The sequence below is a fragment of the Mustelus asterias genome, chromosome 9 (assembly GCF_964213995.1).
Source record: "Mustelus asterias chromosome 9, sMusAst1.hap1.1, whole genome shotgun sequence".
Taxonomy (NCBI): Eukaryota; Metazoa; Chordata; class Chondrichthyes; order Carcharhiniformes; family Triakidae; genus Mustelus; species Mustelus asterias.
In genome coordinates this window covers 16212046-16237889 of record NC_135809.1, presented here as the reverse complement: position 1 = coordinate 16237889, position 25844 = coordinate 16212046, and the positions used below count along the sequence as shown (strand labels likewise).

At 44.6% G+C, this 25844-nt stretch overlaps 1 protein-coding gene across 2 annotated transcripts in view; it reads left to right on the top strand.

Annotated features, from left to right (window-relative positions):
* Positions 1-4985: 4985 nt before the first annotated feature.
* The window catches only part of LOC144498513 (carboxypeptidase M-like), a 57776-nt gene continuing 36917 nt past the window's right edge, over positions 4986-25844 (top strand). Inside the window, exons 1-3 of one of the 2 annotated variants that reach the window (XM_078219738.1) lie at positions 4986-5066; positions 5505-5688; positions 23060-23157. In XM_078219738.1, the coding sequence (XP_078075864.1) occupies positions 5520-5688; positions 23060-23157 (267 nt within the window). In that variant the 5' untranslated portion in view covers positions 4986-5066; positions 5505-5519. Of the gene's footprint in view, positions 5067-5280; positions 5329-5504; positions 5689-23059; positions 23158-25844 lie in introns of those variants that run through there. The other variant, XM_078219739.1, reaches the window with a different exon arrangement.

Below are 25844 nucleotides of genomic sequence, written 5' to 3'. Positions count from 1 at the left end.
TGTGTAATGTATTTGTATAAATATTATGAATTAGATCTGTTTTTTGGAAAAAAACCAGCAGAGACATATCCACCCCCATGACTCACAATGGGTGTTGTGTGTCATGGCCAAGTGGAGGCAATAAGCTTTTCCAGAAGGACTTAGAATTTGGATGGCATAGGGCCAGGAGATTGGAGGCAGGAAACATCACATCTGTGCCCAGGGAGGGCGAGACAAGATGGAGGTAGCCAAACCAGAACTATATATTCCTCCCTAGAAAATACATTTCCCTCTTCAAGTTGGAAAAAACTTAATTTTGAGTTTAATTTATGACCAGCCAGCATGCCACTAGACCCGTGGTGGGCAACCTGCAGCCTGGGGACCACATGTGGCCCATCTGGGTTCTGAGTGTGACCCACAAGGCAATTTGTTGACCGTTGTGAGATTGCAGAGCCTTTGGCTTTGATCTTTGGGTCCTCACTGTCCATGGGGATGGTGCCAGAGGACTGGAGAGTGGCAAATGTTGTTCCTCTGTTTAAGAAAGGGAATAGAAATGACCCTGGTAATTATAGACTGGTTAGTCTTACTTCGGTGGTTGGTAAATTGATGGAAAAGGTCCTTAGAGATGGGATTTACGGCCATTTAGAAAGATGTGGATTAATCCGGGATAGTCAGCACGGATTCGTGAAGGGCAAGTCATGCCTCACAAATTTGATTGAATTTTTTGAGGAGGTAACTAAGTGTGTTGATGAAGTTAGGGCAGTTGATGTCATATACATGGATTTTAGTAAGGCGTTTGATAAGGTCCCCCATGGTCGGCTTATGATGAAAGTAAGGAGGTGTGGGATAGAGGGAAAGTTGGCCGATTGGATAGGTAACTGGCTATCTGATCGAAGACAGAGGGTAGTGGTGGATGGAAAATATTCGGACTGGAGGCAGGTTGCTAGCGGAGTGCCACAGGGATCAGTGCTTGGTCCTCTGCTCTTTGTGATTTTTATTAATGACTTAGAGGAGGGGGCTGAAGGGTGGATCAGTAAATTTGCTGATGACACCAAGATTGGTGGAGTAGTGGATGAGGTGGAGGGCTGTTGTAGGCTGCAAAGAGACATAGATAGGATGCAAAGCTGGGCTGAAAAATGGCAAATGGAGTTTAACCCTGATAAATGTGAGGTGATTCATTTTGGTAGGACTAATTTAAATGTGGATTACAGGGTCAAAGGTAGGGTTCTGAAGACTGTGGAGGAACAGAGAGATCTTGGGGTCCATATCCACAGATCTCTAAAGGTTGCCACTCAAGTGGATAGAGCTGTAAAGAAGGCCTATAGTGTGTGATGCGTTTCTCAAACACGAGGCCAGATGCTCGGGAAATAAAAGGCTTTTATTTACTGTAATGAAGCAGCCAATAATTATATACACGATCCCAGACTGAAGGGGTCCCAGCCAGAGCAGGGACTTTTATACCTCTCCCAGGAGGCGGAGCCCGACTGGGATGTACCACAACACTACAGTACAAAGGTGTAACAACCCCACCCTAACCCCAACAGCAACAAGTAGCACAACCCAACAGTAACATATGTACATCCTTGTAGTACTGGCCAGACCCTGGCTCAGTACTATCCAGTGGGAACCAATGATGGTTCACCACAGTGTGTTAGCTTTTATTAACAGGGGGTTGGAGTTTAAGAGCCGTGGGGTTATGCTGCAACTGTACAGGACCTTGCTGAGACCACATTTGGAATATTGTGTGCAGTTCTGGTCACCTCACTATAAGAAGGATGTGGAAGCGCTGGAAAGAGTGCAGAGGAGATTTACCAGGATGCTGCCTGGTTTGGAGGGTAGGTCTTATGAGAAAAGGTTGAGGGAGCTAGGGCTGTTCTCTCTGGAGTGGAGGAGGCTGAGCGGAGGCTTAATAGAGGTTTATAAAATGAAGAAGGGGATAGATAGAGTGAACGTTCAAAGACTATTTCCTCGGGTGGATGGAGCTATTACAAGGGGGCATAACTATAGGGTTCGTGGTGGGAGATATAGGAAGGATATCAGAGGTAGGTTCTTTATGCAGAGAGTGGTTGGGGTGTGGAATGGACTGCCTGCAGTGATAGTGGAGTCAGACACTTTAGGAACATTTAAGCGGTTATTGGATAGGCACATGGAGCACACCAGGATGATAGGGAGTGGGATAGCTTGATTTTGGTTTCAGATAAAGCTTGGCACAACATCGTGGGCCGAAGGGCCTGTTCTGTGCTGTACTGTTCTATGTTCTATGTTCTATGTCGTCCACTGGCAGGGTTGTCACATTCTGCTGATTTCCATCGGTGGTTTTTTCCATATAAATATGACTGAAGTGATATGCATATAAAGCAAGGGCAAGTGAAGTGCATTCTGATTCCACACAACATTGGCTGTCAAAGCAGTTGTGCTCCCTTTCCATCCAAAGTATAATCATCTATTTTGATTTTATCATTTGAAGTTGATAGTTCCATTAATATCTCAATGATTAAGCATTTTCTATAAACTATGAAATATTCAGCGTGTATTTTTTAAATTCATTTTTACAGGATTTGGCCGTCTCTGGCTGGGCCAGCACTTATTGCCCACCCCTAACTGCCCTCCATTTCAGAGGGCTTTTGCGAGTCAACCACATTGCTGCGGGTCTGGAGTCACATGTAGGCCAGACCAGGTAAGGGCGGCAGATTTCCTTCCCTAAAGGACATAAGTGAACCAGATGTGTTTTCCTGACAATTGACAATGGTTTCATGGTCATCATTAGACTTTTAATTCCAGATTTTTACTGAATTCAAATTTCACTATCTGCTGTAGTGGGATTCAAACCCGGTCCCCAGAGCATTACCCTGGGTCTCTGGATTGCTAGCCCTGTGATACCTCCATTGTGCCACTGCTATTGAGAGACAATAATCTCTCCCTCAATGTCAACAAAATGAAGGAGATAGTCAGCGACTTCAGGAAGCGTAAAGGAGGACATGCCATTGTCTATATCAATGGAGATGAAGTAGAAATGGTCGAGAGCTTCAAGTTTTTAGGCGGTCAGATCACCAACAATCTGGCCTGGTCCCCCCATGCCAACACTATAGTTAAGAAAGCCCACCAATTCTTCTATTTTCTCAGAAGACTAAGGAAATTTGGCATGTCCACTACGACTCTCACCAACTTTTACAGATGCACCATAGAAAGCATTCTTTCTGGTTGTATCACCGCTTGGTATGGCTCCTGCTCTGCCCAAGACCGCAAGAAACTACAAAGGGTCGTGAATGAAGCCCAGTCCATCACGCAAACCAGCCTCCCATCCATTGACTCTGTCTACACTTCCCACTGCCTTGGAAAAGCAACCAGCATAATCAAGGACCCCACGCACCCCGGACACTCTCTCTTCCATCGTCTTCTGTCGGGAAAAAGATAAAAAAGTCTGAGGTCACGTACCAACCGACTTAAGGACAGTTTCTTCCCTGTTGCTGTCAGACTTTTGAATAGACCTAGCTCGCACTAAGTTGATCTTTCTCTACACCATAGCTATGACTGTAACACTACATTCTGCACTCAGTCCTTTTCTTCTCTATGAATGGTATGCCTTGTCTGCATAGCATGCAAGAAACAATACTTTTCACTGTATCCCAATACATGTGACAATAATAAATCAAATCAAATCAAATCAAATCAAAATGCCAACGCTATAGTTAAGAAAGCACACAAATGCCCCTTCTTTCTCAGAAGACTAAGGAAAGTTGGCATGTCCGCTACCATCCTCAACAACCTTTATGGATGCACCATACAAAGTATTCCTTCTGGTTGTATCACAGCTTGGTATGGCTCCTGCTCTGTCCAAGACCGCAAGAAACTACAAAGGGTCGTGAACGAAGCCCAGTCCATCACGCAAACCAGCCTCCCATCCACTGACACTGTCTACACTTCCCGCTGCCTCGGAAAAGCAGCCAGCATGATCAAGGACCCCCCCGCACCCCGGACATACTCTCTTTCATCTTCTCCTGTCAGGAAAAAGATACAAAGGTCTGGGGACACATACCAACCAACTCAAAAACAACTTCTTCCCTGCTGCCATCAGACTTGTGAATGGACCTACCTTGCATTAAGTTAATCTTTCTCTATACCCTGGCTATGACTGCAACACTGCATTCTGCACGCTCTCCTTTCCTTCTCTATGAACGGTATACTTTGCCTGTATAGCATGCAAGAAACAATAGTTTTCACTGTATACCAATACATGTGACAATAATAAATCAAATCAAATCCCCTCCAAAAATGTAACTAATCTTATTCATGGGATCATGGTAAGTGAACAAGCCCAATTTCAATCTTGTGGCCCACAGAGATCATAGAATCCTACAGTGCAGAAGTAGGCCATTTGGCCCATCGAGTTTGCACCAACTGCAATCCCACCCTGGCCCTATCCCCATAAATCCATGCACTTACCCTAGCTAGTCCCCCTGACACTAAAGGGCAATTTAGCATGGCCAATCTCACCTAATCCGCATATATTTGGACTGTGAGAGGAAACCAGAGCATCCGGAGGAAATCCACGCAGGCATGGGGAGAATGTGCAAATTCCACACAGTGACCCAAGCTAGGAATCGAACCCAGGTCCCTGGTGCTGTGAGGCAGCAGTGCTAACCACTGTGCCACCGTGCCATCCATAAGGATGAAGGAGGGCCACTCATGCAGCCCCACTCACTAGCCTAGATTGCCCATCGCTGTTCTCTATATTCTCCCCTTTTGCTTACCAAGTTTCATGTCGTTCAGGGAGTTGTTTTAAAAGAAAAAAATGACAAGGGGCGACGTTGAAGAGTTCTTTTCAGCGCAATACATTAATCAGAGGTTTAAAAAGTTTAACGTGGAAGAACTTCCTGATGTAAAATCATGTACCTGAAAAGTTTTTTTTTGCATTTGAACCCAAACGCCGGATTTGGAATTTGTGACTAAGGAGGTGACCTCTCTCCACACTATTTGATACTGCCAGGCGACAAGTTCTGCAGACTGAGCCTACACCTTATCACTGATACTGCCCCAACTGCAGCCCCAGGGGGCTAAACTGACGCGTTATCTCTTGAACAAAGGAGGTTTGTATGCCGGGTTGGTGCGGGTGGCAGGGTGGGCTGGAGGGGGAGAGAGGCAGAGAGACTCGTGTGCGCTGATTAGCGCTGGGATTTCTTATCCGACTGACGGTCGCAACCCTCTCTGTGGCTGCTTCTGCTGTCCATCAAACGGGGAGGGCTGCTGGTTGGTGGACCCCAGCAGCACAGTCCGGCTTTTAAAACATATAAAAAGCCCATCAGTAACGTGAGATGGTGTTTGCTGGAGACTGTGCAGAAGGCTGCTTAGGTAAGGAATTCCCTCCCACTCCAATCAGCCTATTTTTAAAAAAATGTGCGGATCTATTCAGTCCTCATTTTCAGAATGAAGATTTCTCAGCGAAATTACAAGAATGTTGAGGTTTCCTTGAGTTTGACAGCGGGTCACACACACACACACTACAACTTGTGTTTCTGCCCTTTCAGGAATCCTACTGAAAGATGTTCCGCAGCCTGAAGTTTCTGTTGATTTGGGCAATCCTTCCTGACATGACGACCTCACTGGAATTTAAACACCACAGTACCAAAGATTTGGAAAGATTTCTGCGGGACATCAGCAAAAAATACCCCTCAATTACACACCTCTACAGCATTGGGACATCTGTGACTGGTGAGTGCCTGAGTGAAGCGTGGGTTGTTAGGAATAAATATGTTAGAAGCGGATGGAAGCTTGTTGCAATGTTTCTATTTTGCCATGTGTAGGATCTTCTTGAAGGGGAAAAAAAGTGTCCTCTTTATAAATTGCCTATTTCAAAGGTGTGCAGGTTTTGATTTGATTTGATTTAGACTTAATTTATTATTGTCACATGTATTTGTATACAGTGAAAAGTATTGTTCCTTGCGCGCTATACAAAGCATACCGTTCATAGAGAAGGAAAGGAGATAGTGCAGAATGTGGTGTTGCAGTCATAGCTAAGGTATAGAGTAGTGGTTCCCAAACTTTTTTCACGGGGCCACACTTTCGGAATAAAAATTTGCTCGCGCCACACCTTATTTTTTATTGATAAGAAATACATTCAAAAACAAAAAAAAACAACTCCTAGCAGTGCTTGATTCATAACATAGAACACAACTACTTTATAATATCATCATGGGACACCATCCTCAGCATCACTTGATGCTCTTGCTCTCACTTCGGAAAAATATCTATCCATGTTTAAATGTTTCTTTGATTGTCCTTGAATCTTCCCACCACACTTGCCATCCTCTCTCGCTGCACCAGTGTGGCGCGCCGTACCCTTTGGGAACCACTGGTATAGAGAGATCAAATTAATGCGAGGTAGGTCCATTCAAAAGTCTAGATGGCAGCAGGGAAGAAGCTGTTCTTACGGGACCTCAGACTTTTGATTCTTTTTCCCGACGGAAGAAGGTGGAAGCGAGAACGTCCGGGGTGCGAGGGGGTCCTTAATTATGCTGGTTGCTTTGCAGAGGCAGCGGGAAGTGTAGACAGAGTCAATGGATGGGAGGCTGGTTTGCGTGTTAGATGGATTGGCCATGCTAAATTGCCCCTTAGTGTCAGTGGGTTTCGCAGGGTAAATATGCGGGGTTACAGGGATATAAAGGACCTGGGTTGGATTGTTGGCGGTGCAGGCTTGATGAGCCGAATGGTCTCTTTCTGCACTATAGGGACCTGGGTGGGATTGGTGTCGGTGCACTGTAGGGTTTATATGATCTATGAAATAATTAAGCGCCCCTTTAAAAAATGCTTCTGAATAGTTTTTACTTAATGACAACTGCTGATTTATATACAGGAGCAATTTTTCTTTTCAAATTTTGAGCTCAGCTCCACATCTGCAGGGTGTTCTGCAAGTGCAGAGTCCCATATTCAAAGACTATGCATTGGTGGGTTGAAAAAAGGTTGTCCGGTTATCTTCAAGTATGTAATTCAACACACAGGAAGCATTTCATTTGTAAATGTTGTAAATTGACTCTGTGGCGAATGTCCAGTTCTGTGTTTTCGAATACTGCCTTTAGTTTTAGGAATTAAAGTTTTGACTGGAGAATGGGGGGGGGGAGGGGGGGGGGGGTGCGGGGGGGGGGCATCTGAATGGGGTAGTCAGCAACCCTGATGTGAATGCAATTCCAACAAGCTTGGAGTTTATTACATTGAAGGCAACATAACTTCTTAAAAAATTGGGGTCAACAGCTAGAAAAGTCAGATCATAAAATGGCAGGTGAGATAACTTGGCTAAAGAGTTGAGCCATGATGCTTATAATTATTCCAGTAAAATATGTTATTCATGTGGTTTCCCAGATTAAAGGAAAGCTTTGGAATTAAAAAGTTGCTAATAGTGTTTGTACCAGGGAACAGCCCATGTGAGTCACATTGCCACGGAGATGGGTTAAAGTTTATGAGGTTCTTTGCTTTGAGCTATTTCTGTGAATTGAGTAAAGGCAGAGCCAGCAGACAGGACTGGTTACTGTTTGGAAAAATAGCCAAGAGACTGTGCCAGCTCTGGTTCTTATGTAGTTTATAACTCCATGGAAGTTGAGAGATAAAGCCAGATCTACACCCGAAGTAGAGTGGATCTATTGTCCATCGTGCAGCCTGTGAGTGGGAGCTGGTATTCAGTACAAGTCAAAATTGGAAAGGGGGGAAGAGACTGGAAGATGGGTGGCATGGTGGCACAGTCATTAGCATTGCTACCTTACAGTGCCAGGGACCCAGGTTCAATTCCGGCCTTGGGTGACTGTCTGTGCGGAGTCTGCACGTTCTCCCCGTGTCTGTGTGGGTTTCCTCTGGGTGCTCTGGTTTCCTCCCACAGTCCAAAGATGTGCAGGTTAGGTGGATTGGCCATGTGTCAAGGGGATTAGCAGGGTAAATACATAGGATTACAGGGATATATGGGGCCTGGGTTGGATTGTTGTAGGTGTAGGTTCAATGGGCTGAATGGCCTCCTTCTGCACTGTAGGGATTCTATGATTTATTTAACTGGAAGTGAAAGGAATAAATATACAAAAATCCTCAATCAAGGCAGCTAATCTTATTGCAATTGAAGCTCTGTACATAATCAATTTGGTTGCGGTTTGAGCTTCTGCTGTCTGCAGCTCAGAGAGAAGTTAGCCAAAGGTGATCGGTGTTTAGCCGCAGTTAAGCCGAGAAAATATTATCTTCATTGTTCTGCTTGGAATATGGGTTCATGCTTAATCTCTGTTTCGGATTTTGTGAGGGGAAAGCAATTTTACAAATTGATATGCATTAAATACAAGATTTTTCTTCTGTTACTGATTTGTATGATATTTTTCTGATTACTTCAACACTTTTTAAACATTTGTCCACTAATATTGCAAACAGTAATTTCTTGGCTCTGTCACTCAATAATCTATGATAATAATGCACAGTTTATGCCAGTCTGCACTTTTCTGTGTGCCCCATGGGTTGTTTTGATAGCTGGAGGCACATCGGCCATGTAGGGGACAGAAGCACGTGATGTGTCTGTCGCTGCCAACAGTTGGTGTTCGCAGTGGCAGGGCTGATGGAGAACAAAACAGCAGATGTTGAGGGGAGCCCAACAACAAAGTTATCCTGGCTGGAGGGATTGGGGAAAGAGGTCGGGAGAGTTGGCGAATGGCCTGGGAGGGAGGCGACGGCATGGGGGGATGTTGTAGCATGGGAGGGATGATCAAGGTATGAGGAAATGGCATGGGAAGGGGGTTGGCATTCAGGAGAGATGGCGGGAGATTGGGATGGCACAGGAAGATGGAATGGGCTGGGGATAATATGGAAGGAATAAAATGAAGGGGGTGGATAAGGCATGGGAAGCATAGTAGAGGAAGGTTGGAATGACATATACAGGGATTTAAAAGAAATACTGTTGCAATAAAGGTACTCATTTTACTCCACATGTTTTGCAGGTTGTTGTGAGTGGTGTAAAAATGGTGTAGTAATCGCTCAAGACAATTGGGTTTTCGAACTAGAATTTAAGCCTCCTCTATCTTCATTAAATGCTGTTTTTGCTATAACATGCAGTCGGAATTTAAGTTTAAATGGCATTGAGGGGACGGTGGGAGGAAGATGAGAGCGCGTGTGTGTGTGTGTGTGTGCGCGCGTGAATGTGTGCTTGTGTGTGTGTCAATGTGTAGAAAACAGCTCTCCAGCAGCACCCCTAATATTAAACAAATTATGTAAAAGAAATAACATTATTCCTCCCATCAAAAATTACAAAACGAAGGTAAGACTTTGGGGAAGATCTAACCAAAAAAATTTGAAGTGCTGAACAAGCATGAAAACTGGAGAGAATTGCGCCCATTTTAGGGTGATTTCTCAGATACAATCATGTGACACCTGGGGAAAAAAAGCCGGGGAAAAGAAAGAGCTGAAATGTGGTTCTCGCCAGTAGGGGGAGTGGGTGGAGCCTATTCACACCGGGAAGCCGGCTGCTGAGCTGCCCACTCAGTCGCCCCCCCCGGACATTGCTCCGGCTGATCCCCAACCCCCACCCCGATCATCCCCACCCCCGATGCAGAGTACCCCCACTGCCTTCCCGTCATGGGCCTGCCCCCTTTAGGCTCCATCCCTTCAGGCACCAACCCCTTCAGCCTCCCAAAGGGCACTGCCCGGTCCTACTCCCAACCACCCAAGGAGCTTCAATGGACTCTGGTCCTATCAATGAGCCATGATGTGGAGATGCCGGCGTTGGACTGGGGTAGGCACAGTAAGAAGTCTCACAACACCAGGTTAAAGTCCAACAGGTTTATTTGGCAGCACTAGCTTTCGGAGTCTCAAGCTCCTTCATCAGGTGAGTGAGGACTTGTGAGACTTCTTACTGTGCTTACCCCAGTCCAACGCCAGCATCTCCACATCATGGCTACCATTGACACTGCAAACTGCCGGCTCCAAGTGGAGAGGATCACAAGCCTTCACTCACCTGATGAAGGAGCTTGAGACTCCGAAAGCTAGTGCTGCCAAATAAACCTGTTGGACTCTAACCTGGTGTTGTGAGGCTTCTTACTGTGCCTATCAGTGAGGCCATATGTCAGGTCCCCATGGTGGGGACCATACATCCTTGCTGGTGAGGACCTCCACTGGTGAGGCCGCTATGGCAAGTGAGCCCGGACGATTGCATTCAGGACTCACTAATGAGATTTAAATAAACTTATAAATATTGAAATCGGCTTGAGGGCGCAAAGCCGATTTAGCCGGCAGAACGGGGCTGGTAACTGGGCGCAAATCCAATTTTTCGTCTCTTGTCCAATCAACTGGAATGACAAACTGGTAAGATCGCCCCCAAGGGTTTGTTGAATAAGAAATTTTTAATGATGGGGGTAAATGATCTGTATAAATGTATACAGATAAGAAATAGAAAAGACTTTTATAAATGAGTTTTTTGTATGCTTGTCCCTGTTTTGCAAAAACAATCAATTTTTTGTGATTTAACTCTTCAACTTTAGGGACACCTTTAGCACCTTTCTTCATCATCATTTACATTTCCTTTTTCCGATTACAGCAGCAACCCCTCCCACCCTCATAGTATAAAACTCTTCTGATTTTCTTTGCTCTTAAATTTTGAAGAAGGGTCATCCAGACTCGAAACGTTGGCTCTATTCTCAGATCTGCTAAGGTTTTCCAGCATTTTCTGTTTTTGTTTCTGATCCCAGCACCTATTTTGCCTTCATGTGCTGAGACAACTGAGACAACTTAACAACAGTAAGAGTTTTAACAACACCAGGTTAAAACTCTTACTGTGTTTACCCCAGTCCAACACCGGCATCTCCACATCACAACTTAACAATGCAGTGCCGAGCGGGTGGTGGGTACAAAGAAATAAATAATGGCTCTTCATGATCTCAGAAATGGTTATATTCTTGAGTTCTGTATGTGTACAGTCCAAGGAATCATTTCCAAAATGGTTTTAAACCAGATGCTAAAGAAAGGCAGTGTTATTTTTACACATCCTGTTTATTCTACGTTGAAGATCTTGGCATTGCCAACCAACTATTTGTTTGTTTTCTTTTTAATTTTGCACTGTTTTTGGAAATGGGGTTAGATATTGGGATATTGCAGTCTATTCACGCCTCATTATCCACAAGCCATGTGACCTCCTAGGGGAGGTGAAAGATTAGATTTAAAAATCCAAGCCAATTTGATTGGGAGGGAGTGCAGTGGGTGGAATAAGAAATAGAAATTTATTTTCTGACCACTTTGGAAGATCAAAGTTAATTCAGTAGACCATTCCAACTCTGATTAATATTGTGCATTCCGACCGTTTGTACAAAATTGACCTGTGCCCGAATCTGATCCAATGCTTGCTTCAAGGTGCCAGCTGTTTTCTGGTAACTCAGGGCAAGTTGCCATTTCCCATATACGCAGAGCGTAAGGGCCCGATTTAGCTCACTCAAACCCCATTTACTTAGAGTTAAAATCGGGTCTTTAGGTGTCAGGCGATTGAACCCCGGAAGCATCAGAGCAAGGCCTAATTTTGCTCAGCCTTATTCCTTGCATGACCATGCAGACGTACACTGGCCAGAATTTCACATTGCTCATGCGAGTGTGTGGATGACCCGGAAGTGGGTGAAATTGCACGAGAAAATGTCGGGCGCGCATCCCAGATTCCTCGCGCAATATTTTGATTGGCGGGCAAGCGCAGGAGTCAGAAGTGCACCCGCCGACAATTTACCCCTTTAAGGGGCCAATTAAAAGCAATTTTACATGGCCCACCTGCATTTACAGTTGGCTAGGCAGCCTTTATCTTTTAGCTGCAAATTCGATCCAGAGCAGGATGAAATGTCAGGGCTGGAATAAAATTAAAAAGGATGTCTGACGACTATGCTTTGATGCACTATCAATTACGACGCGAAGACTTCTGAGAGTGAGGGAAAACTAATAGACTTTTATTCACAGAGAACAGGAGCACACCCTTGTAGCTGACCTGGTCTGGACTGAGGCAAGGAGGAGGGACCATCACCTTTATATCCCACTCTGAGTGGAAAGGGAGGGGTCTCAGGTGGAAAGGGAGGAGTCTCGGGCCAGGTGCAGCATGGGTGTGTCCAGGCACATACATGTAGTAACAGTGGTTCACCACATGCTTTGTGCTTGATTATGCTGCCTGGACACCGTTTGCACCGTTTTTCCATTACAATTTATTTAGTGCATGTCTGCAGCTCCTTGAGACAATTCCGCAGTAGTCAATCCCTTGAGGGAGCCCATTGGAAGCACCAGCCCTTTACTCGGCATCTGCCCTCTTCCTGCTCTCCCGGGCAGCGCTGAGCCTTTCCTGGCACCCATTTCATCCTGGCTGCTTGTTATCTGGGGCTGAGTGTGGCGGAGGCGCATTCCGCGCCCGCTTTTGGGCCCATTGTGTGCTCCGGAATTTTACCGCCTGGCCCGCCCGAGGCTCGTAAGATCCCGCCCGAGGCCAACGGAAAATGTCGTTCTCCGAGCCTCACCCGCCCTGATTCCGGTAAAATTCTGGCAGATTCTTTATTCCAGCTGGAGTAAATAGGGGATGATCATAAATTGAAGGATCCTAAATCCTGGGCCAGTGAGCCCAGCACGTCGGAGAGTGATTCTCAGAACTTGTTGATCAAATTACTTGACTTCTCATGGGATAAGTGCAGCGAACCATTCGGGGAGACCAGTATTAAATGCAGGCAAGGTGATTATATGTTTATATATTTATAGTCCATTGTTCTAATCTGATGTCAGAGATTTTGTTGCAGGGATGGGGGTCTCAGGGGTCCCCCAGTCGGCAGCTGTAACCTTGGTAGAAGATTAATGGAAACCCTGTTTACATACTCCGTCCAGAATTTCTGCTGAAGTTACCACAGTTTCTCTGCATTTAAAAATCATCTGCCTCATTCAGCCCAATGCCTCAAAATAATCCGTGTTCTTTCCATTCTGTCCACACCAGTTTCAAATAACCTAGTTTCTATTATTAACAAACTTAATGAAGAACAGGGCTGTTTGGTCAGAATCAAGTGGAAGCAGTTACTGATAACTTTTTCCTAGGTTTTGTTTGCCATTTATCTCCACCCTGTGTTTTCTGTTGCTTAGACAATCCTCAATCCAACAAATCAGTCTGTCATGTATTCCATGATTCTTAACTTTCCTACTAGGAACAAATAAACTATGTCTGCTGAAACAATTATTGTATCTACCGTGTCCCAAGTCTGCTCTGATCCTCTTTAGATATTCCTTTCCTAATAAACTGCAGAATGACTGCAATCAATTAAGACTAGCCGATCTGTCATTATTAGGCTAATGGAGTATTTTGTTTTAAAAATAAATGAAACTGCTATTTTCTGTTCTCCAGTCCTTGGGCATTATTTCAGCATTCATTAAAAATCCTGAAAACTATCAAAAGCATCATTAACTTCTTCATTTAGCATCAAAAGGATTCTAGGATGCAAATTGACTCCCACTTGGTACAAAAGCTTTGTAGATATTTATTACTTCCAGTTTTTCCAGAGCATAATTTTAGGGAGCCGATGGCCTAGTGATAATATTGCTGGACTATTAATCCAGAAACTCAGCTAATGGTCTGGGGACCCGGGTTCGAATCCCGCCACAGCAGATGGTGGAATTTGAATTCAATAAAAAAAATCTGGAATTAAGAATTTGCTGACAACCATGAAACCATTGTCGATTGTCAGCAAAACCAATCTGGTTCACTAATGTCCTTTAGGGAAGGAAATCTGCCGTCCTTACCTGGTCTGGCCTACATGTGACTCCAGAGCCACAGCAATGTGGTTGATTCTCAACTGCCCTTAGGCAACTAGAGATGGGCAATAAATGCTGGCCAGCGACACCCTTGTCCCTTGAATGAATAAAAAAAATTAGATCCATATGTTATGGATTACATATCTGCATTTACTATGACTAAGTTTTGTCAACTTACCGTCAAAGTGAAAAAATATATATTTTCTATATCCTGATCATTTGCAAGCTTGACACATGTAATAAATTCTTTTTTATTTGTGCAAATTAGAACATCAGATCATAACCGCAGAATGGTAATTTTTTAAAAATTAAGAGTCGAGACAATTTTTATTATTTATTCCTTTAACATATCTGGGCAACGCTGGCTATTGTCCTTGAGGAGGGGGTGGTGAACCACCTTCTTGAATTGCTGTAGTCCATATTGTGTAGGTACACCCACAATGCCGTTAGGAAGGGAGTTCCAGGATTTTGATCTGGCGATAACGAAGGAACGGCAATATCTTTCCAAGTCAGGATGGTGAGTGACGTGGAGGGGAACCTGCAGATGGGTGATGTTCCCAAGCATCTCATAGAATCATAGAATCCTTCAGCGTAGCAGGAGAACATTTGGCCCATCGAGTCTGTACCCACACAATCCCACCCAGGCCCTATCCCCATAACCCTAGCATTTAGCCTAGCTAGTCCCCCTGACATTAAGGGACAATTTAGCTTGGCCAATCCACCTAACCTGCACTGTGGGAGGAAGCCGGAGCACCCGGAAAAAACCCATACAGACACGGGGAGAACATATAGAACATAGAACATAGAACAGTACAGCACAGAACAGGCCCTTCGGCCCACGATGTTGTGCCGACCTTCATCTGAAACCAAGATCAAGCTATCCCACTCCCTACCATCCTGGTGTGCTCCATGTGCCTATCCAATAACCGCTTAAATGTTCCTAAAGTGTCTGACTCCACTATCACTGCAGGCAGTCCATTCCACACCCCAACCACTCTCTGCGTGAAGAACCTACCTCTGATATCCTTCCTATATCTCCCACCACGAACCCTATAGTTATGCCCCCTTGTAATAGCACCATCCACCCGAGGAAATAGTCTTTGAACGTTCACTCGATCTATCCCCTTCATCATTTTATAAACCTCTATTAAGTCTCCCCTCAATCTCCTCCGCTCCAGAGAGAACAGCCCTAGCTCCCTCAACCTTTCCTCATAAGACCGACACTCCAAACCAGGCAGCATCCTGGTAAATCTCCTCTGCACTCTTTCCAGCGCTTCCACATCCTTCTTATAGTGAGGTGACCAGAACTGCACGCAATATTCCAAATGCGGTCTCACCAAGGTCCTGTACAGTTGCAGCATAACCCCACGGCTCTTAAACTCCAACCCCCTGTTAATAAAAGCTAACACACTATATGCCTTCTTCACAGCTCTATCCACTTGAGTGGCAACCTTTAGAGATCTGTGGATATGGACCCCAAGATCTCTCTGTTCCTCCACAGTCTTCAGAACCCTACCTTTGACCCTGTAATCCACATTTAAATTAGTCCTACCAAAATGAATCACCTCACATTTATCAGGGTTAAACTCCATTTGCCATTTTTCAGCCCAGCTTTGCATCCTATCTATGTCTCTTTGCAGCCTACAACAGCCCTCCACCTCATCCACTACTCCACCAATCTTGGTGTCATCAGCAAATTTACTGATCCACCCTTCAGCCCCCTCCTCTAAGTCATTAATAAAAATCACAAAGAGCAGAGGACCAAGCACCGATCCCTGCGGCACTCCGCTAGCAACCTGCCTCCAGTCCGAAAATTTTCCATCCACCACCACCCTCTGTCTTCGATCAGATAGCCAGTTACCTATCCAATCGGCCAACTTTCCCTCTATCCCACACCTCCTTACTTTCATCATAAGCCGACCATGGGGGACCTTATCAAACGCCTTACTAAAATCCATGTATATGACATCAACCGCCCTACCTTCATCAACACACCTAGTTACCTCCTCAAAAAATTCTATCAAATTTGTGAGGCACGATTTGCCCTTCACAAATCCGTGCTGACTATCCCGGATTAATCCGCATCTTTCTAAATGGTCGTAAATCCCATCCCTAAGGACCTTTTCCATCAATTTACCAACCACCGAAGTCAGACTAACCGGTCTATAATTACCAGGGTCATTTCTATTCCCTTTGTTAAACAGAGGAACAACATTTGCCACTCTCCAGTCCTCCGGCACCATCCCCGTGGACAGCGAGGACCCAAAGATCAAAGCCAAAGGCTCTGCAATCTCATCCCTCGCCTCCCAAAGAATCCTAGGATACATTTCATCAGGCCCAGGGGACTTATCGACCTTCAGTTTATTCAAAACTGCCAATACATCCTCCCTCTGAACATCTATTTCCTCCAGCCTATTAGCCTGTAACACCTTCTCTTCCTGAAAAACATGGGGAGAACGTGCAAACTCCACATCGACAGTGACCCAAGCCGGGAATCAAATCCAGGTCACTGGTGCTGTGAGACCTTTGTAGAAACTTGATGTCTGTGACATATTAGACATCTTTTTAGCCTGTCTTGATGCTCTCTCCACTCACGTTGTTTTGTTTCTTAAAGACTTGATTAGTTGTAAGTATTCGCATTCCAACCATTATTCATGTAAATTGAGTTTGTGTCTTTATATGCTCTGTTTGTGAACAGAATTCCCACTCACCTGAAGAAGGGGCTTGGAGCTCCGAAAGCTTGTGTGGCTTTTGCTACCAAATAAACCTGTTGGACTTTAACCTGGTGTTGTTAAACTTCTTGCTGTGAGACAGCAGTGATAACCACTGTGCCACTGTGCTGCCCATCTGCAGTCCTTGTCCTTATAAATCTAGATGGTGGAGGTCATGTTTCTGGAAAGTGCTGTAAGGAGCCTGGATGAGTTGTCCCAGTGCATTATGTAGATGGTGCACACTGCTGCCATGATGCATCGATGGTGAAGGGGGGTGAATATTTCAGGTGATGGATGGTGTGCCAGCCAAGCAGGCTGCTTTAACTGGATGATGTCAAGCTTCATGAGGGTAAGTCGAGCTGGACTCATCCAGGCACTTGGACAGTATTCCATCACACTCCTGACTTGTGTCTTGTAGATGGTGGACATGCCTTAGTGCATCGCTGGGTGCGGGAAGAGAATTGGAATTTGGAATATTGTACCCATCTGTAAACAAAACTAAACTTGCATTTCTTTGGCCAATCTACAATTTGTTGATGGATATTCAAAATAATCATAATTGATTTTTTTTGTGAAACTAGTACAGTATTTAGTTTCAGTAACTTGGGGCAAATGTGAATGTGAATAAAATGTGAATAAAGAATATTTTATCTGTACTATTGACTGATTAATAAGAACAGATTAGCTTTAATTTTTGGAACAGGGAGTGCTGTTTCTAGGTGTGTTTCTGTTCCAGCTTTTTAAACATAAACGACAATATTTTGTACATGGTGTTATGATCCCAGTTGATGTTATAACTGAACGGGAAGATCCCAGAATGGAACCCTGGCTCAAAAGACCGTAACTTATACTTTTTTATATAAAACATGGATGAACAGAGTCATATATAATTAGATTCCAGCATGAATCTAATTATATGTCCTTCTAGGCACAGAAACATTACATTAAACCCACCTAAAGCTATATCTTATTTATAATATTTACCCATACAAATGTACCCCAACAATGGCTTATTTCAAAAAGTCAGGAGGAAATTTCTGTAAGGCCTCTCTTATTTCCTCTTTAACGTTTTGCATTCTAGTTGTGTTGCAGGGAGGGTTTTCCAGTAGAAAGCTGCAAAGAGTGTGCATGTGTGAAAAGATCATTGCTTTTGTTTTTATTCATTCATGGGGTGTGGCCAGTATTTATTGCCCATCCCTAATAGGGTGTGAGTGTGTGTGTGGGAGGTTGGATAGTGAGTGTGGGGGAGGGGGTGGGGGAGGGGGAGAGAGTTGTGGGGGAGGGGGAGGAAGTGAGGGGGAGGGAGTGTGGGGGGGGAGGGAGTGATGGGGATCGGGAGTGTGGGAGGGGGAGGGAGTGTGGGGGGGGAGGGAGTATGGCGGGGGAGGGAGTGATGGGGGATAGGGAGTGTGTGGGAGGGGGAGGGAGTGCGGGGGAGGGAGTGTGTACCGAGTTACTGACTCTCAGCCTGGGTACTGGTAGGTGGTCCTGAGATCTGAATCTTTCACTTGGTTGCCTCCCAGTGGGAATGGTGCAGATATTCAGGTGAGGATCGAATTGGGCTTGCCGATGATAATACCCACTGCTGAATTGATGTTTGGAACTCCAGCCACGATGAATAATGTGGGGAAAGATGACCGAAAGTCATTGACCTGAAGCATTGGGCCATAACTTGGGCGGCACGGTGGCACAATGGTTAGCACTGCTGCCTCTCAGCGCCAGGGCCCCGGGTTCGATTCCTGGCTTGGGTCACTGTCTGTGTGGAGTTTGCACATTCTCCTCGTGTCTGCGTGGGTTTCCTCCGGGTGCTCCAGTTTCCTCCCACAGTCCAAAGATGTGTGGGTTAGGTTGATTGGCCATGCTAAATTGCCCCTTAGTGTCAGGGGGACTAGTTAGGGTAAATGTATGGAGTTACAGGGGAGAGGGCCTGGGTGGGATTGTGATCGGTGCAGACTTGATGGGCCAAGTGGCCTTCTGCACTGTAGGATTCTATAATTCTGACTTCCGGTGGAGTGGCAAATGAGTCGGATTTCCACTCCAGTTGTGATTTCTTACTCTTAAATCCAGGTGCTCCCTATCCCACCCAACCCTCTGCCTCAGGCCAGGCGAAATCCATGAAGTGCAGCGAGGGCTGAGGAGTCGAAGCTAAGTAAACCGCGCACCATTTCTACGACATTGGCTGCCATAACCAGGTCGGTTTAAAGGTCCAGGCCACAGACAATGCTAACTGCATGTAAACAGCAAAGTTCTGTTATTGGAGGAAGAGCCTGAGTCTTACCAAGCTCTTTATTTTGACAGTGAGAGTGCCTTCTTTGTGATGTTTTCCAACTGTGACTGCCCTCTCACCATCCCACTAAAGGACTACAGGAGTCAAGGTGGCAGAGTGGGCCAGGGTGGCCCTGAGGGGCAGCAGTTGTACAGAATGTTAGTACACCCTCACAAAGAAAGGATGTCAAATTAAAAGAAAATTGGGCATTGTAGGTTCACTGGGATATTTAGGGAGGAAGTGGAGGCAGAGAGAGAGAGAGAGAGAAGTTCGGGGGGTTTTCCAGTAGAAAGCTGCAAAGAGTGTGCATGTGTGAAAAGATCATTGCTTTTGTTTTTATTCATTCATGGGGTGTGGCCAGTATTTGTTGCCCATCCCTAATAGGGTGTGAGTGTGTGTGTGGGAGGTTGGATAGGGAGTGTGGGGGAGGGGGTGGGGGAGGGGAAGAGAGTTGTGGGGGAGGGGGAGGGTGTGGGGGAGGGGGAGGGAGTGATGGGGGATAGGGAGTGTGGGGGAGGGGGAGGGAGTGTGGGGGAGGGGGAGGGAGTGAGGGGGATAGGGAGTGTGGGGGAGGGGGAGGGTGTGGGGGAGGGGGAGGGAGTGATGGGGGATAGGAAGTGTGGGGGAGGGGGAGGGTGTGGGGGAGGGGGAGGGAGTGATGGGGGATAGGGAGTGTGGGGGAGGGGGAGGAAGTGTGGGGGAGGGGGAGGGAGTGTGGGGGATAGGGAGTGTGGGGGAGGGGGAGGGAGTGTGGGGAAGTGTGTGGGGGAGGGGAGGGAGTGAGGGGGGATAGGGAATGTGGGGGAGGGGGAGGGAGTGTAGAGGGGGGGGAGTGGGGGGTAGTGAATGGGAGTGGGGAGGGGGAGAGTGAGTGCGCGCCTGTCAGGTGGTGTGGAGGGTGTGCGTGCACGAATGTGTGTGGAGCGAGGGAATGTGGAGAGGGTATGTGTGTGGAGAGGGTGTGTGCGGGTGGGTTTGGGAGTAAGCGAGCCACACATACATCCTCCCTGTCCTTCTGCCCAAAAACCCAGTCCACACGCTGGACAGGTGCCCAGACTGTTAGGCAGCTGGCTTCCGATCCCCACCTTCATATGAATTCTGCCAAGGTCAGCTCAGAGCGTGCGTCACCAGTGGTGAGTGCAAGGTCGGTGCTAGTTGAACCCAATCCTTAGCTCAGCCCTGGTGCCCTCTCTGTGATCATCAGGATTTGGGGCTTGTCATGTCTCTCCCTCTCTTTCTCTCCCCAACTCTGTAGGTCTGCTTCTGTGCAAAAAGACAAAAAAAGCTTCTGTCAGTTAGCTCTGCTGCTTGGCACGTTTTAATGGTTATTTTCACTAACTATTTTTAAAAATCAATTTATTGGTTTGTCATTGATGTTGTGTTTTCTTTATAACTTAAATATTTTTATTGAAATTCATGTTTAATGTTATGCCAAACCTGACCTTAGGCAGATGCTGAGGGGGAATGAGAATCTGAATACTTTTGAAGGGCTCGCAAAGGGCAATACCTTTGCTCCGATAAACATGGGAAGTGTTGGAAATCCTCAGTATGCCATTTTCCTTATTTACAATTTTTCATTAACAATTTATTGCTTTGACGTTGATTTTTAAAAATCTTCTTGTTCAGCGAGTTGTGTTTTCTTCATAGCTCAACATTTATTCATGTTTAATGTTGTGCCAAACCAGATCTCAGGAAATTGTTCCGCAACTTCTTGCTGAAGGGAAATGAGAGGTTCACAAGCAGGAGGATTTTTTCCGAAGGGGCTATTTCTGCTCCAGTAGAAAGTAGAAGTGTTGGAAATGCGCAGCACATCTGGCAGTATCCGTGCAGAGGAAAACAGAGGTCAGTGACCTTTCTTCAGAACTAACGCAGATTGTGGAACTGACTCGATGCTGCCGGCCTGCTGAGTATTTCCATCATCTTGTATTTACATTTCAGATTTCCAGCATCTACAGTACTTTTTTTCTCCTATTACCATCACGCTGCACGCTGGACATTTGTAAGTGTGGTTAGATTTAAGCTAAATGAGAATTCTGTTGACAAAGTGCATGTGTGTGGATATAAAGAGTACATTATTACTGATGAATTGGTTGGTGCTAATTTATTGGAAGGTTTTTCCATTTTTAAACTTTAAAGTGAAAGCAGGAATCATGCGCCAATGGGATATGTCAAACTAGTTTGAGATATTCTCATTTGTACATAGGATTGTTGTTTGTGGTGCTTGAAGTTGAAGCATTTGGATGTTGCTGTCTGGATATGGGTTCAAAGAAATGGACCTGGTTGCTGCAACGACTTCAATCAGGCCATTGAGGTTGGCCTATTGGAATACGGACTCCCTGATTAAGGAGTCAATTGATGGGCCTATCAGGAAGTCTTTTCCTTGTATTTAACTGGGAGTGGCAGTTCCTCTGGCGCTCCTGAAGGTAGACTGCTGACTGACAGCGCTCTGTACTGCTGTTGGAATTGTAAAGAAAGAGATTTTGCTGAAGGGACTTCTGCCTCCGAAGATTTATTACAGTTGCATAATATGAATGACCACATATTGTGTGTAATTGTGTCCATGGGCTTTGTGAATAAAGGCACAGGGTGGAATTTTCCAGCTGTCCCGCCAGCAGGATCTTCCAGTCCCGCCAATGGCAATCCCCCACCATTGGAGGATATGCAAACAACGGGAAAACCCATTGACATAAGGGGAGCAGAAGATCCCGTAGCTGGCCAATGGCGGGCCACCTCCACTTCTGCAAAACACGCTGCACGGGGGTATGGAAAATTCCGCCTATAGAACACAAAAGCTGACAAGTTTAACTAAACCTGTATGAAACAGCTCGACCTCATTGTGAGCATGGTTCCTAATTCTGATCATCTGATGGATGTGAGGCGGAGGGTTAAGGGATGGGGAAGTGTGAGGGAGCAGGAAGGCTGGGTACGGAAATAAAGGGCCCGGAGGCAGGAGAAGCACCTAGGCCCGGGATATCTCCTGCTGGTCCTGGTTAGAAGTGCACATGTTCAGGTGTTAAGTGAAGAGGGAGAGGATCAGGAAATCTATGGTGCTCTGTAGCTGAATAGTTGGATCATAGCCGTGCCTCAGCTGAGAATACTTTCAGTTGGTTGAGTGCATTGGAGGTAACAAGTGTCTACAGAAGCACACCCAAGCCATGAGTGAGTTTCTTTGAAAGGAGGGTGAAAATTGAGAAAAATATTCTTGGCGTTTTTGAAGAAAACAAATTAAAAGGCTGAAAAGCCACTTCCTTTCCATTCTTCCCTTTCCAAAATATTATAAAAATAGAAATTTCTGTATATCTGAATAAATTGAGCCGTGTTCCGTGGAATGGGCATTTTTACTTCAGTGTGCAGTCCAAATAGTGCTTCACAATGACACAGATACAAACCTGATTTTTTAATGGGCTATTAAAAATGGAACAACTTGCAGTTATACAGTGCAGTTAATATTAAAAAATATCCCAGAATGTTTTCTTGGGAGAATCATAGAATCATCCAGTGTCCCTCATGTCAATCTTCCAGAAGGCACTCTTCAGTTGTAGGCATTAAAAGAAAACAAAATTTACTCCAACTTATAAAGCAATGAAAAAGGTTTAATAAAGAAACTTCATTACTCCAACACTTGAGGCCTCACCCTCGGCCATTCCCAGCTTACCACAATTCCCAACAGATTCTTATTTATACAGAGTCAGTTGGTCAGCTGACCACCACGTCATTTTTTTTCATTGGTTACATGGTTTACTGGGTCAGCTGACTCTTACAGCTTGTTACCATTGGTCACACTACAACAAATCCAATCTTATCATTGGTTACATTCTAACACCTCAGCCCATTGAATCTGCACCGACACATGAGAAACACCTGGGCTGGAATTTTACCGTCCCGCCCACTAGGGGAAACGGAGCGGGCGAGGGGTGGACAATGGAAAGGTCCGTTGACCTTGGGTGGGATTTTACAGTTTCGGGATGAGCGAGGCAGTAGAATCCTGCCCCTGAACTCCCACCTAATCCCATATAGAATAAAGGACATTAGTGAACCAGATGGGTTTTTCCGATAATCGACAATGGTTTCATGGTCATCAGGAGATTCTTAATTCCAGATATTTTTCATTGAATTCAAATTCCACCATCCGCCGTGGCGGTATTTGAACCCAAGTTGAGTTTCTGGATTAATAGTGTCGCAATAATACCACTAGGCCCCTGAAGGCGTGAAAAGAAGGCAAAAGCAATATAAGGGGATACAAAAATTGTTGTAATTTGCTTTAGCTTTAGTTTTTAATGGACAAAAGATTTGTACTTCAAACTTTCGAGTCAATAAAGACTTATGTTTTGTACTTCTAATTTAGGTATTAATCTTTGGGTTCTGGCAATTGGAAAATATCCAAAAGAACACACTGTGGGGATTCCAGATGTGAAGTACATTGGAAACATCCATGGAGATGAGGTAACTCTTTTTTTCTCTGTGCCCAATATTGTCCATTTATCTTACATCAGTGTTTCACTGGCCATAAGTGTATACTGAAAAAACAATTTAGAAAAGATTTTCAAAATGGCTTGGAAAAAGTCACACCTGGTTCATGAAGTGAAACTGGATTTTTAACAGCATAGTAAGCCGTACCTACCACTGACCAACCTCTCTGGCCCTGGAAAACTTATTTTATAATTGTGTAAGTTCAAGTGTCTTCATCATGATAATTCCATACTTTTTAACTTTTTCAAAGTTTATGGGATTTCAGTTTCTAATGTGTATGTCTCAATCTTTATAAGTAAGTAAGTTTATTTATTAGTCACAAGTAGACTTACATTAACACTGCAATGAAGTTACTGTGAAAATCCCCTAGTCGCCACACTCCGGCACCTGTTCGGGTACACTGAGGGAGAATTTAGCATGGAAAAGGCACCTAACCAGCACGTCTTTCGGACTGTGGGAGGAAACTAGAGCACCCGGAGGAAACCCATGCAGACACGGGGAGAATGTGCAAACTCCACACAGACAGTGACCCAAGCCGGGATCGCCATGAGGCAGCAGTGCTAACCACTTTGCTACCGTGCCGCCCTTAGTGTTATGTCAAAAGAATGTTATATAAATGAGTAATGGAAATGCAGACAAAGATGTGCACATTCTAGTTCACCATTTCATTCTCTGGCTAAGTTCACATGTTACTTTCTTTTGACCGCAGTAAAATTTGTAAAAGGTAAAGGGGTATGAGTTGGTGCAACCTGATGGGCTGAATGGCCACGTTCTGCACTGTAGGGGATTCTATGATAAGTGATGCATTTTACTTCTTGGTTTCTGTCTGTAAGAATTTGTCAATGTGGTTGGTTGTTTAACCTGCTTGATGACATCACTGTTGCTGGACACCACAAAATCCCTTTGTCTTAGTGCCAAATTCAAAATGACACCAGTAAAGTGGAAATCCATGCCATGGGGATTGCCTGTGGGAAGATCTCTGTGGGAAGCTTTCTTTGAGATCAGTGGATCTCACTGTCCCTTCAACCTCGGACGGTAAAATCCAGGTGAATCTTTTTGATAATTGTCACCCCCAGTGGGTTGACCAAATTTTATTTATTTTGAGTTCTATTCTTGAAAACGTTCGCATTGCAGCCTGACTATATTCACCAGCTAACAAATATTGGAATAAATAGTTAATTAATTGGCAGCACATGAGTGCAAATGTACTGTGCCAAATGTGAATAGAAGTTGTTATTTGTTGCCACATACTCTCTCAGTTCAGGAAACATTTTTAGTTGCCAATTTTCCCTGATTTGCCCGAGCTTTAATCTTGAAAGAAATACACGTGGACCAAATTATTACCAAATATTCCAGGAGGTTATTTTCATTGGACTGTCTGGAAAACTACATCAAAGACTAGCTGTAGTTTTATGATGTAAGATTCTATAATACAAGCTGAATACAGTAAGATGTTTGTATTGCAGTATGTCTTTTTCACATCTGAAGTTTTATATGAGCTTGGATCTCCTGATGGAAGTAACAGTGAGGTCAATAGCATGCACCATTGCTAACATGGATATTAGATGGCAACCTGCTCTAACCGCCCAGCTAAATATAGAAATCAGGAAGTGCTATCTGAATGGGTGCCGGAGTGTGGTGACTAGGGGATTTTCACAGTAACTTCATTGCAGTGTTAATGTAAGCCTACTTGTGACACTAATAAAATAAACTCTGCTCCTCCAGAAAATGTGCAATAATGGTATCTCAGCGATTCAAATATATTGCTAAGTTTCTGTATTTTCTTGATTTCATGTATATAAATATATATATGAATTAAACTCACCAGAAAAAAATGAGGCTCTACTCCTGTCTGAGTAGCCTTTGATGTGCGATTGGTCTTTTTTTAAAAATTCGGTTCATGGGATATGGATGTCACTGACTGGGTCAACATTTGCCCATCCTTCATTGCCCTTGAAGGGGCAGTTAAGAGTCAACCACATTGCTATGGCTCTGGAGTCACATGTAGGCCAGACCAGGTAAGGAGACAGATTTCCTTCCCTAAAAGACATTCATTACAGCCAAATAAGCTCCCTTGTGCTGAAAATTAAGTGTGGAGACTCATTCCTAAGATTTCAATTATTGGACACTTTTAAAGAAATAAATAACATTTTTTTCTTTCCATTTCATGTATCTCTTGCCCTTAATGCAATCTTTCTTTCTCTCTATTTTGTTTTCTATTCTTGATTTGATATTGAATTAACCACTCTAACACTTCCTGACTCAAACACTGGGCTACTTGTTAACAATTCTTCAAGCTGATTGGTCAAAGCGATAGGTAACTCGCTTGTCCTGTTCACATAGGTCTCAGCGACTCTGTAGAGAGCTTTACAGGAACCCTCCACAAATAGCTCATAAATAGTTTGTGGGAAAATGTAAATACAATGAATAGCTAACTCTATTGGCTTTCTGATGGTTGCAAAATCCAATCCAACACAGATTTAAAATGGCATGCTTGTTAACCGAAAAATGGTTCTCCTGTTCTGTGTGGGGAATAAACAGTGGTATAAATCTGTCTGGAGGTAGCTGAATTTCAGGAGTTGGTTTCCATTTTCTCTTGCAAATTTTAAATTTGTTTCCCTTGACAACAGGGTTAGGTGGATTGGCCAAGCTGAATTGCC